This window comes from Carcharodon carcharias, chromosome 8 (genome assembly GCF_017639515.1).
Source record: "Carcharodon carcharias isolate sCarCar2 chromosome 8, sCarCar2.pri, whole genome shotgun sequence".
Classification (NCBI taxonomy): Eukaryota; Metazoa; Chordata; class Chondrichthyes; order Lamniformes; family Lamnidae; genus Carcharodon; species Carcharodon carcharias.
Genome location: NC_054474.1, coordinates 9,900,257 through 9,913,721, shown reverse-complemented (window position 1 = coordinate 9,913,721; position 13,465 = coordinate 9,900,257). Strand labels below are relative to the sequence as shown.

Sequence of the window (13,465 nt, the reverse complement as noted above, 5' to 3'; positions counted from 1 at the left end):
ATGCCTCCAAATATGAAGTCACTATTACATGCACGGATTCAGGAAATCCTCCTCTCACTTCCAAGAAAACCATTCGGGTGGACGTTTCAGATATAAACGACAATGCCCCACGATTTACACAGTCTTTATACACAGCAAGTGTCACGGAGAACAATGTTATTGGCGCTTCTATATTTTCCATTACAGCCTTTGATCCAGATGTTGGACAAAACGCCCGACTAAAATATTCTATTCTGGAGACGCAAGTTCAGAACGCCTCGGTATTCACTTACATCTCTATTAACTCGGAGACTGGGGTCATATTAGCTCAGAGATCCTTTGACTACGAGAAATTGAAAAACTTTCAGTTCCACGCCCAGGTCATGGACTCTGGAACCCCAACACTCGCCAGTAATGTCCCAGTGAATATTATTATCATTGATCAGAATGACAATGTTCCAGTGATCGTGCGCCCATTAGCCGAGTATGGGTCAACAGCAGTAGAGACAATATCCAGATTTGCAGAACCAGGCTATTTGGTTACCAAGGTATCAGCCACTGATGCTGACGCTGGTCAGAACGCTCGCCTTTCTTATTCAATTTTTCAGGCTACCCAGCATAACCTTTTTACTATTTCACCAGACACTGGGGAAATTTGGACTATCCGTCGTATTGCCAATAAAGATGCCTCTAAGCAAAGGTTGGTGATTGTGGTAAAAGATAATGGAACACCATCACTTTCTGCCACAGCGACCATCATCTTATCTGTGGTAGGTGGTGACACTGAAACATTCTCCAGCGTCAGTGGATCGTCTGAAAATCTAGGGTCCACTCCCGATCTGAGCCTTTCCTTGGTCATAGCATTAGGAGTAATTTGCAGCGTTTTTCTATTGATTTTAATTATCCTCGCTTTGAAGTTTCATAAAAGCAGAAATGCTTTGGGTGGTCAGCACTGTTCCCTGGGTGTTTGTTGCTGCTTTGAAGCGAGAAATTCTCTGAATGGAATTCAAAAGGCCAGTAAAAATCTTCAGATACCCCCGAACTATGTTGAGGTATTCGGGGGTGATCCACTTTCTCAGAGTTTCCGCTATGAGTCATGTTCAACGTTGCAGTCAACAAAGAGAGACATCACAGCCCCCAACACAGGCAGGTCATCGATGGACAAGAATTATATCTGGAATGAGTCAATTAGGAAAGAGAATACGAGAGTGAATCATTTTGAAATTTGCAGCAGCCCTGTAAGCAACGAGGTGAGTTGCTTTTGAAAAACTGATTAAGATCTCCACAGACCCGATTTAGATGCATATGATATATTTGAAAAAATCCTGTACTTTGAATTGAATATTAATACTTGAAATGGATCAGTCACACTTTTCTGTACTATTTCCATTTCTTGTCAGCATCCTTATGTCATTGCTGTTAGGTAGCATCTTGTAGGAATCATTTGCAATATTTTCTGATAATAAGGAAGTTATTACAGTGTCAAGATGAATTTCAGATATGTTTTGGAAACCCATATTTTCTGCTGGCACTTTCTAAATCCACTGGACTATATTTAAATATGTAGGAATTGTTGACTTTGTCCCACACACTGTAAACGTTTAAATGTAACTATCTTATGAGGAACTCTGTGCATACATTAAAGCATGCAAGTACAGGACACTTCATTGATAGTAGTATTGTAATTCCATATAGGTCCTGTAAACCAATTAGCTAGTTCCAAGTTATCAAGATTTCAGCTCGATATTCCTAATAGACTAATATAGGCATGTCCCTGAGTGTCAGACCATTTTGTATTGTATTCTTCTACATTATTTAGCTTCAGACAAGCTGCTGAAAATCTGACTTTCGGTCATTTCAACGTTTAAACAACATTCAATTCGAATCATTTTTAAAATTGACAGGAAATCAGTAACATATTACTTCAAACTGATATTTAGAGACCTGTGAATAGATAACTTTTCACATGTGGGAACAAAGGAAAAGAAATGTCCCTGCTTGGGAGAGGCTTCAGGTGAGACCACCATCCAAATCCAACCGGTTGTTTAGATCTCATTCCACTCTAAAAAAAATGATAGGAATTGGGTAGCTGAAAAACGGGAGATGGCAATTGCATTCAATTAGTTTGGGTGGAATTGAAGCCGCTAAATTCGAGCAAAAAGGAATGTGTGCTCATGCAATATGCCAGCTTTGAATCCTGGATTGAAAATTTCATCAGCACAAGAGACCCAACTTGATATAATTTTGATCAAGTTGAGTAATTAGAATGGAAGTTTGTAGGAAACATAAGCACAATGAAATAGTCATTTTGGCCTGTGAACATTTTTCAGAGGTCTCTAAATACAGCCGCTAGGGAACTAAGGACAATTAACCCTTAATAGAGAATCCATGGAAACTTGCAACCATTGTGCCCTCGTTCGAAAAAGGTGATTAAGATCCACCTTGCAATTACAGACCAGTCAGTTTAACTTGGGTGGTGGGGACACTTTTAGAAACAATTATTTCGGATAGAATTAGTAGTCATATGGAAAAATATGGATTGATTCGGAAGAAGAAGCATGGAATTGTTAAATGAAAATCGTGCCTCACTAACTTGAAGAAGTTTTTGAAGAGGTAACAGAGATGTCTGATGAGGGTAAGGCCGTTGATGTGTTCTATATGGACTTCCAAAAGACATTTGATACAGTGCCATACAACAGGCTTGAGAGGAAAGTTATAAGCCATGGGATAAAAGGGACAGTGGTAATGTAGATACAAAATGGGCTGAGGGAAAGTAAGCAGAGACTAACAGTTAATGGTTTCATTCAGGGTGGAAGAAGGTTTCTAGTGGAGTTCCCTAGGGGTCGGCAATTGGACCCTTGCACTTCCTGATATATATAAGTGATCTAGCTCTTGGTGTGCAGGGGACAATTCAAAGTTTGCAGATGACACAAAACGTGGGAGAATTGTAAACTGTGAGGAGGACAGTGCAGAAGTTCAAAGGACATTGACACATTGGTGGAGTGGGCAGGTAGGTGGCAGGTGACGTTCAATGCGGAGAAGGATGAGATGATACACTTTGCCACAAAGAACAAGGAGAGACAGTATAAAATAAAGGATACTATGCTAAAGGATGTGCAGGAGGAGAGAGACCTCCGTGTATATGCACATAAGTCATTAAAGGTGGCAGGATAGGTGGAGAGAGCTGTTTCTAAAGCATACAGCATTCTAGGCTTCATTAATGGGGGTATAGAGTACACGAGCAGGGAGGGACATATATAAGGCACTGGCTAAACCTCAGCTGTAGCGTTGTATGTTGTTCTGTGTGCCACAAATTTAGGAAGGATGTGGTTGCATTGGAGAGAGTGCAGAAGAGGTTTACAAGAACGGTTCCAAGGATGACACACTTCAGTTATGAGGAAAGATTGGAGAAGTTGGGACTGTTTTCATTGGAGAGGAGAAGGCTAAGAGAAAACCTGATGGACGTTTTCAAAATCATGAGGGATGTGGGCAGAGTAGATTGAGAGAAACTTTTCCCACTCGTAAACAGATCGAGAATCAGAGGGCAGAGTTTTAAAGTGTCTTGCAAAAAAAGCAAATGCAAAGTGAGGAAAAACGTTTTCACACAGCAAGTTTCCAACATAAGATCAGGAGTGCGGATGTTCGCTGATGATTGCCTAATGTTCAGCACCATTCACAACTCCTCAGACACTGAAGCAGCCCATGTCCAAATATAGCAAGAGCTAGACAATATCCAGGCTTTGGCTGACAAGTGGCAAGTAAGATTCATGCCACACAAATGTCAGGCAATGACCATCTCCAACAAGGAAGAATCCAACCATCGTGCCCTGATGTTCAATGACATTACCATCACTGAATCTCCCACTATCAACATCTTAGGGGTTACCATTGACCAGAAACTGAACTCGACTAGCCATATAAATACTATGGCTACAAGAGCAGGTCAGAGGCTAGGAATCGTTTGATGAGTAACTCACCTCCTGACCCCCCAAAGCCTGCCCACCATCTACAAGGCACAGGTCAGGAGTGTGATGGAATACTCTACACTTGTCTGGATGAGTACCGCTCCTGCTCAAGAAGCTTGACACCATCCAGGACAATGCAGCCCGCTTGATTGGCACCACATCCACAAACACTCACTCCCTCCACCACCGACCCACAGTAGCAGCAGTGTGTATCATCTACCAGGCATGCTGAAGGAATTCAACAAAGATCCTTAGTCAGCATCTTCCAAACCCAAGGCCACTACCATCCAGAAGGACAAGGCCAGCAGATAGATGGGAACACCAACACCGGGAAGTTCCCCTCCAATCCACTCATCATCCTGACTTGGAAATATATCGCCATCCTTTCACTGTCACTGCATCAACATCCTGGAACGCCCTTCCTAACAGCACTGTGGGTGTACCTACACCACATGGACTGCAGCAGTTCAAGAGCACAATTCACCACTCGCTTCGCAGGGCAAACTAGGGGTTGGCAATAAATGCTGGTCCAGCCAGCGAAGCCCACATCCCATGAATGAATAATAAATAAGTGAGGATTTGGAATACACTGCTTGGAAGTGTGGTGGAGGCATGCTCAATTGAGGCATTCAAGAGGGCATAATTATTTAAATGGAAACAATGTGCAGGGTTATGGGAGAAAGGCAAGAGATTGGCAATAAGTTAAAATGTTCGGAGAGCCAGTGCAGACACGATGGGCCGAATGGCATCCTTCTACACCGTAGCAATTCTGTGATTCTTTAATCAGCTGCAAGATTCAAACAAATTGAAGGAGTACGGTGGCGATAACATACCAGTCAGATACCTAGGATCCAGATTTTGAAAACATTTTTGAATCTATGAAGGATGTACAAATGACAGCCAGGCAACACAGATATCCTCAGAAGTTTTTAGAAATGACAGGCTGTACAATAAACATATAATCCTGTGAGATGTGCCTGAACAAGATATGGTATTGTTTACTGAGATTTCCAGAGGACATTTGACAACAGTCCTGAACTGAGACTGTTTCAGGATTTAAAAGACTCATTGAATTTATGGAAAGTTCTCCAGGTGAAATGAAAATTGGCTTACTGCCAGAAGACAGAGCTCTGTATTTTCCTACAGTACAAGACAACTGATCATTTTGGGGTGACCTGATACTCAAAAAGCCTCTTGATATTAATCAGTTAGAACTGCTGCACTATGCCTATAGTAATACGAACTAACCAACCTGTTTACACTCTGATCTATTGTCAAGGAAAGTGTTCTGTACTTGCTGGGTGATGTGTAAACTCGGAGTTCCTCTCAGGATAGTTACATTTCAACCTTTAGAGATTGTTGAAGTAAGACAACACTTCCTCTGCATTTAAGTTTAGGAAGTGACAGTTGAGCTTCCTGGCATATCCCTCATGCATCCTTTCCTCAATCCTTACCTTTCACAATGTTAGTAACTCATGTGGATATGTTGTGAGCATATAATATAAGCACGTCAAAGTGACACATAGGTTTGTGGGGGAAAAGTGTGGTGAAAGAAATCTGATCACTTTCACAACGACAGCTGATAATTGTAAACATTGCTTAAATACATGAAATGTGCTTGATGTGGGTAAAAAAAAAAAACCTAGCATGCATCTGATTAGATACAAGAAACAAGAGAAAAGGAGTGTGGTCATATACCAAATGGTGAAAGCAATTAGTCGATGTGAAAGACTTAATAATATAGTATATTGAAAATGGGGAAATAACTGGAAGTTAATGATTTGCGATTCATAAGAAGTCATTATGCTGACATTATGCAAATTACTTATGTGAACTGTTCTGGAATATGGCCCCGAATGTTGATCAAAAATGTTGTTCCTGTGTTGGAACTTGTAAAGTGACCATGATGATTTTAGGCCTTTCGGATTAGGTGTTTTCGAAGAGTTTAGGGAATTGCACATATGTTTCACTTTAGAAAAGAGGATAAAAGTTGCATTAAAATATTGAAAGCCATAGATTAAATTGAAGGTAACAAACTTCCTAATATGCACCTAAGTGTAAGACTAGGGGTGGAATGTTATTGTTAAGGGCATAATTCTCGATATTCACGCAAGGCTCGAGGTTATAACATCTATTTTTTTTTTGCAGGGTAATGGATGGGAGTTTATTGTAGATCAAACAACACTCTAATCAGACAGTAAGCTGTATGCCTGGAGCAGAACGAGGGATGTGGTTATGACAATCTCGATAATTTAGTGCCAATTGCTTAGGTTTTGTGGCAGAAAGAGTAAGTCATTTAGTCTTATTCAAAAACAAAGTACTGTGAATGCTGGAGATCTGAAACAATAGCATAAAGTGCTGGAAAATTTACAACGTCTGGCATCATCTGTGGAGAGAGAAACAGAGTTATCTTTTTGAGTTCAATATAACACCGCTTTGGAACTCCTTTGAAATAATTTAGTATTGCTTCGGTAAGAATTAATAATAATTGGGGTTCCAAAGCCATGAATCATAAGCCAACTTACTTTAAGGGGAGCAATGACTTATGCTGACATTTTTAAATTGATTGACCTTTTTAGTGTAGATTCTACAAGACTGACTTTTAAGATGTACATTGAATTCAGTTCCAGAGCCTTTTTTATGTAGCAGACAAAGATATGCTACAGAGCGAAAGAAAATTTTATTTTATTTCTAATTGTGCAGCATTAAATCGAAGTGCCAGCGCTTATTTCAGGCCACCCAGCTTTAAGAAATGAACGCTCTTTTGATTGGTCGGATTTCAATGTTCTTCTGTTGACCAATCAGGAGCTGAGATGTGATTGGGGATCCGGCCTGCCCCCTTCACTACCCAGCCACCACCACGCACGATCAGATGCAGTGTAAAATTGGATAGCGAGCAGCTCGGTAGGATTTCTGCACGAATCCAGAGGCAATTTTATACAAGCACAGAAGATTAAAATCAACTAATCCGAGCGATTTGTAAAACATTCAGGTATTTGCCACATCGCAGTTATTCCGGCTTCATAATGTATTGATTTAAATGTAAAAGGGATAATTCATGGTACGGACACCTTCTGAAACAAGGGGAATGTTTTTCGCTGGAAATGAGATATAAAATATATTGGTTGCTGAAATGCCAATTATTTTACTGTGTATTCTCCTGGTGGAATCTCGTGTTTGGGCAGATTCGTTACTCGATTCCTGAAGAACTGCAACTAGGTTCCTTTGTTGGGAATATCGCAGATGATTTGAGTTTAGATATAAAGCAGCTCTCGGCTCGCCGTTTTCAAATTGTACCCGGTCCCAGGAAACAATACGTGGACGTAAATTTGGAGACTGGCATTTTATTTGTAAAAGAAAAAATTGACAGAGAACAGATTTGCGGGCCTAGTTTGGGTTGTGTGATTTCCTTGAACGGTTTGCTTCAAAATCCCTTAAAGCTGTACCAGGTTGAAGTGGAGATTCTCGATGTGAATGACAATGCTCCCAGTTTCCCAAAGACACAAATCCACCTTGAAGTTCCAGAGATATCTACGCCGGGAACGCGCTTTCCCCTCGAGTCCGCGCACGATCCGGACGTTGGAACGAATTCATTGCAAACCTACGAGCTCCTTCGGAATAATTATTTTATTCTGGATCTTCAAATGCGCAGTAGAGAAGGGAAGTTGCCAGTATTGGTGCTGCAAAGTTCCTTGGACAGAGAAACAGAATCCAGCCACATGTTAACGTTAATAGCCAAGGACGGCGGGGTCCCTGTGAGATCCGGCACGGTTCAGGTTACAATCATAGTGAAGGATGCAAACGACAACGCCCCGGTTTTTCCCCAGTTAGTTTACAGAGTCAGCCTATTGGAAACGGCACCCAGGGGAACTCGGGTAATCATATTAAATGCCACTGACTTGGACGAAGGTCCAAATGGAGAGATAACATACTCGCTCAGTGGCCATTCTCCTGCTAGAGTTCGGGAAGTTTTTGACGTGGATTCCAAAACTGGTGAAATCAAATTGAAAGAAAATCTGGACTATGAACAAAACAAGGCCTTTGAGATAATGATTCAAGCAATAGACAAGGGTCCATATGCAATGACCGGGCACTGTGATGTGCTGATGGATGTTATTGATGTGAATGATAACGCCCCTGAGGTGACATTGACGTCTTTATCCAGTACAGTCTCAGAAAATGCTCCAGTTGGAACTGTAGTCGCTCTGTTCAGTGCAGTAGATAACGATTCGGGACCGAATGGACAGGTACAATGTCAAATGTCAAAGAAATTACCCTTTAGATTAGATTATTCTTTGAAGAATTATTATGGACTACTTGTTCAACGTTCACTGGATCGTGAAAATGCCTCCAAGTATGACGTCACTATAACATGCACGGATTCAGGAAATCCCCCTCTCACATCCAAGAAAAACATTCGGGTGGAGGTTTCAGATATAAACGACAATGCCCCGCGGTTTACCCAGATTATATACACAGCAAGTGTCATGGAGAACAATGTTATTGGCGCTTCTATATTTTCCATTGCAGCCTTTGATCCAGATGTTGGACAGAACGCTCGACTAAAATACTCTATCCTGGAGACGCAAGTTCAGAACGACTCGGTATCCACTTACATCTCTATTAACTCGGAGACTGGGGACATATTAGCTCAGAGATCTTTTGACTACGAGAAATTGAAAAACTTTCAGTTCCAAGCTCAGGTCATGGACTCTGGAACCCCACCACTCGCAAGTCATGCCTCAGTGAATGTTATTATTCTTGATCAGAATGACAATGTTCCAGTGATCGTGCACCCATTAGCCGAGTATGGGACAACAGCTGTAGAGACAATATCCAGATTTGCAGAAGCAGGCTATTTGGTTGCGAAGGTATCAGCCACTGATGCTGACGCTGGTCATAATGCTTGCCTTTCTTATTCGATTTTTCAGGCTACCCAGCATAACCTTTTTACTATTTCATCAGACTCTGGGGAAATTTGGACTATCCGTCATATTGCCAATAAAGATGCCTCTAAGCAAAGGTTGGTGATTGTGGTAAAAGATAATGGAACACCATCACTTTCTGCAACAGTGACCATTATCTTATCTGTGGTAGGTGGTGACACTGAAACATTCTCCAGCGTCAGTGGATCGTCTGAAGATGCAGGATTCACCCCTGATCTGAGCCTTTCCTTGGTCATAACATTAGGAGTAATTTCTATAATTTTTCTAGTCATTTTAATTCCCCTCGCTGTGAAGGTTCATAAAAGCAGAAATGCTTTGGTTGATCAGCACTGTTCCCTGAGTGTTTGTTGCTGCTTTGAAACGAGAAATTCTCTGAATGGAATTCAAAAGGCCAGTAGAAACCTTCAGATACCCCCGAACTATGTTGAGGTATTCGGGGGTGATCCACTTTCTCAGAGTTTCCGCTATGAATCATGCTCAACATTGCAGTCAACAAAGAGAGACTTCATAACCCCCAACGCATGCAGGTTATCGACAGACAAGAATTATGTAGAGAATGAGTCTAACAGGAAAGAGAACACAGAAATGCCTAATTCTGAAAATTACTGCAACTCTGTAAACAACGAGGTGAGGTGCTTTTACGAAGTGAATAATATCTTCACAGATTTGATTTGCATTTGTAGATATATTTTGGAAAATCGTGCGGCTGAAATCAGTAGGCAGGAAGTGATACCTTAAAGACCTAATTCGCAGTGTTCTGCCATATTTCTATTTCCTGTAACATCCTTTTTTCATTGATGTGTAATGGTGTCTTGTGGGATGTATTTGCTCTCTTTTCTGATTATATGTAACATATTACATTGTCCAGCAGAGGATAATTTTTTCCTGATGGCCCAAGTTTCCTGTTGGCGCTTTATAAACCCTCTGCATTTTATTTAAATGTATGGGAATTGTTGACTTTGTTCCACATGCAATCAACGTTTAACTGTAACTATCTTATGAGGAACTCTGTGCATGCACCAAACCATGCAAATACAGAACACTTCCGTTGATAATAGAATAGCTATTCCACACAGCATCTGCACTCACTTGTATAGTTCCTAGTTGTTATGGCCTCAGCACGCTAGTTCTAATTAACTAACATCACATGTTTCTGAGAGATCATAGTCCCATATTATCATGCTTCACTTAAGATGCACAAAAACTAACTTCAGATCAATACATTATCTTATTTTATTTTTTGAATCTTTTGCATGTCCACGGAGTATAAGTGTCACATGTCTTCAAAGTAACATTTAGGTGCTAGTGAAAATTTCACATGCATTAAGTGAAAAAAATCTCTGTTTGGGAGAGACTGCATGTGAGACAGCTGTCCAAGTCCAGTCACTCCATTAGACCCCAGTGCGCTCTAAAGTTATGTTTGGAATCTGGTATCGGTCATATCTGGCCTTTAACAGCAAAAAACGAAATGGTAATGTTGTCCAATTAGCCTGAGAGGAATTGAAGCCCCTGCATTAAAGCAAAAGGGACAGTCAGCTCATGCAACATGCCAGTCTTCACTGTGGGTTTGAAATTTGACCAGCACCTGTTAAAACTGCGGCCCAACTAGGCATAACTAAGATCAAGTTGGGTTATTACAGTTGGGCTATATGGGTGTGGCAGTTCACCACAAGATGAGTATGATGAAATAGTCCTTTAGGCCTGTTAACATTATTCAGAGTTCTATAAATGCAGCACCTAGGGGTCTAAGAACAACTAATTATTAGTATTCAGATAAGAGGTAAAGGACTATACATTTGCCACTTTCTGAACGTACTGGAGCTTACTTAAATGTCTCAGATTTGTGAACTTTGTCTCACAAACACTAGATGTTTACATATAACTGTCTTGCGAGGAACTCTGTGCATGCAGGAAATCATGCAAGTTCTTTCATCGATTATGAAATACCTGTTCCACAACGGACCTGTAAACCACTTGATTAGTTCCTAGTTGTCACAGTCTCACTTGGTAGTCCTGATCAATTAATATCAACATGCCTCTGAGTGTCAAATCAGTCTAAACCCTTCAGGTGATGACATACAAATCCACCTGCCTGCCAAATAGAGAAAACATTTATGAATCATTCGCAGGTTGCTGCAAGTGACAGACAGTAAGTACAGAAATCCTGAAACGGTTTTAGAATTGATAATGTGCGCCATAAAATATGATAAAAGTCTCTAATATTTGCCCAAACTAGAGTAAATCAATAGATATTGTTAACGAAGATTTTCAAAGGACTTGGGACAACAGTCCAGACATGAAATTAGTTCTGGATTTCAAGGCTCATAGAATTGATGGCAGATTGTCTAGGTGAAATGACAATTGGCTTGGTACCAGAAAAGTGTGGTGAATTTCCTGCAACACTATGTAATGTCATCAATTTAGTTTACCTACTATTCAAAAACTTCCTGATGTTGAGTAGTTAGTACTGCCACCATGAGACTGTGCTTACAAGAACTAACCATCCAGTTTACAGTATCTGGCTGAAACTGCTAAACTGTTGTTAAGGAAAGTGTCCTGGCAACTGCACTGTTACGAATATGCTCAGAGTTTCTCACAATACACTTACATTTGAACATTCAGAGTGTGCAGAATAAAGTCAAAACATCTTCTGCGCTTAAGTTTAGAAAGCAACAGTAGAACTTTCTGGCATATTCTTCATGCATCCTTTCTCGAATCTCTACCTTCCACAGCGTTTGTAAATCATATGGACACGATGTAGCTGTGTGATTATTTTTCCTAGTGATGCAGAGGTGAAAGAAAAATGATGATTTTCAGAGTTACGTTTATAGTTACTGTATTAAGATTGCTTAAAGAGATTAAATATATTTAAGATAGATAAAAATAAGCCAATTCATGTAACATCAGGTACCAGAAGTAAGAACAAATGGGCGTGGTGCATCAAAAATACTGAAATCATCTTGCCAGTGTGAAACAAGTAGTAATATAGAAAATTTAAAATACAGGACAACCTGCAAGTTAATGGTTGCGAGTCATGAGAAGTTATGCTGACGTTAAGTGCATTAATTACAAGCCCCACTCCGCAATATGGTCTGAAGTATTGATCAAAATTACATTTCCTGCTTTACAACTTGAAAGGCGACCCTGATAATTTTAGGTCTTTGTGATTAGGTGCTCCTGAATACCTTAAAAACTTACATATAGGCTACACTTTAGAATACAGGATGGAGAGAATTATGCGTGCATGCTTTTGGAAGGTGGAGGGGAGGTAAGTATATAATTCTCCATGTTCACGTAATGTTCAAGATTAACACTGAGATTAATGGATGTGTGACATAGAGAATGGGTTCATGATTAGTCAAATAACTCTCTAATAAGATGGTTAGCTCGACGTATGGGGGAGGAGAGGGGGATTGAGGAAACATCAGTACAGTGGTGACGATTCATTAACTTGGCAGGAGAACGAGGACATAGGTTAGACTCCTTTGCTGAGAATCAACAGCTACTTGAGGATTAAGGATATACTGGCATCAATTCAGAGCCGGTTAATGGACAGAAAACAGAGAGTTAGAATAGGTGGGTCATTTCAGGTCTGCATAAGACCATAAGCAGGAGCAGGAGTAGTCCATTTGGCCCATCGAGACTGCTCCGCCATTCACGAAATCATGGCTGATCTGATAATCCTCAATTCCACTTTCCTGCCTTTTCCCCATGCCCATTGATTCCCTTACTGATTAAAAATCTTTCTATCTCAGCATGAATGCAATTAACAACCCAGCTTCTACAAACTAGTGGAGTACCGCAAGGATCAATGCTTGGGCCTCAACTATTTACAATCTATATCAATTATTTGGATGTGGGGATTAAATGTAATATTTGCTAGTTTGCAGATGACCCAAAACTAGATGCAAGTGTGAGTTGTGGAGGATGCATAGACACTTCAAGGAGATTTGGAGAGGCTATGCGAGTGGCCAAAAATTTGGCAGATGGAATGCAACGTGAAGAAATGTGAAGTTATCCACTTTGGTAGGACAAAAGCAAAAATATAGAATATTTCTTTAATGGTAAAAGGCTGGAAATTGTTGAACTTCAAAGCAACATGCCTGTCCTTGTTCATGAGTCACTGAAAGCTGACATGCAAGTACAGCAAACAATTAAGGAGGCAAATGGTATATTGGCCTTTATTACAAGAGGATTTGCATATAGGAGTAAAGAAGCCTTCCTGCAATTTTATGGAGCCTTGGTGAGATTGCACCTGAGCGCTGTGTGCAGTTTTGGTCGCCTTACCTAAGGAAATATATACTTGCCAAAGAGACAGTGCAACCAAGGTTCACTAGGCGAACCCCTGGGATGAGAGGATTGCCCTATGAGGGAATATTATTCTCTGGAGTTTAGAGGAATGAGAGATGATCCAATTCGGACATACAAAATTGTTACAGGACTGGACTGGGGTAGATGCAGGTAGGATGTAAACCCTGGCTGGCACTCTAGGACCAGGGTACATAGTCTCAGAATAAGGGGCAGGTGATTTAGGACTGAGATGAGGAGGGGTTTCTTCACTAAGAGGCTGGTGAA

The 13,465-nt window shown here is 40.7% G+C and overlaps 2 protein-coding genes across 6 annotated transcripts in view; both read left to right on the top strand.

Annotated features, from left to right (window-relative positions):
- LOC121280951 (protocadherin-10-like) overlaps nt 1–6,216 on the top strand; it is a 33,352-nt gene extending 27,136 nt beyond the window's left edge. Inside the window, exon 2 of the mRNA XM_041193448.1 lies at nt 6,093–6,216. Within this exon, the coding sequence (XP_041049382.1) occupies nt 6,093–6,134 (42 nt within the window). The 3' untranslated portion in view covers nt 6,135–6,216. The remainder of the gene's footprint in view (nt 1–6,092) is intronic.
- LOC121280949 (protocadherin beta-15-like) overlaps nt 1–13,465 on the top strand; it is a 202,989-nt gene that overhangs the window by 44,564 nt on the left and 144,960 nt on the right. The window contains exon 1 of one of the 5 annotated variants that reach the window (XM_041193430.1): nt 7,023–9,517. The exons of the other annotated variants lie outside the window; for them this stretch is intronic. Within the exon in view, the coding sequence (XP_041049364.1) occupies nt 7,049–9,517 (2,469 nt within the window). The 5' untranslated portion in view covers nt 7,023–7,048. Of the gene's footprint in view, nt 1–7,022; nt 9,518–13,465 lie in introns of those variants that run through there. 5 annotated transcript variants of the gene reach the window in all.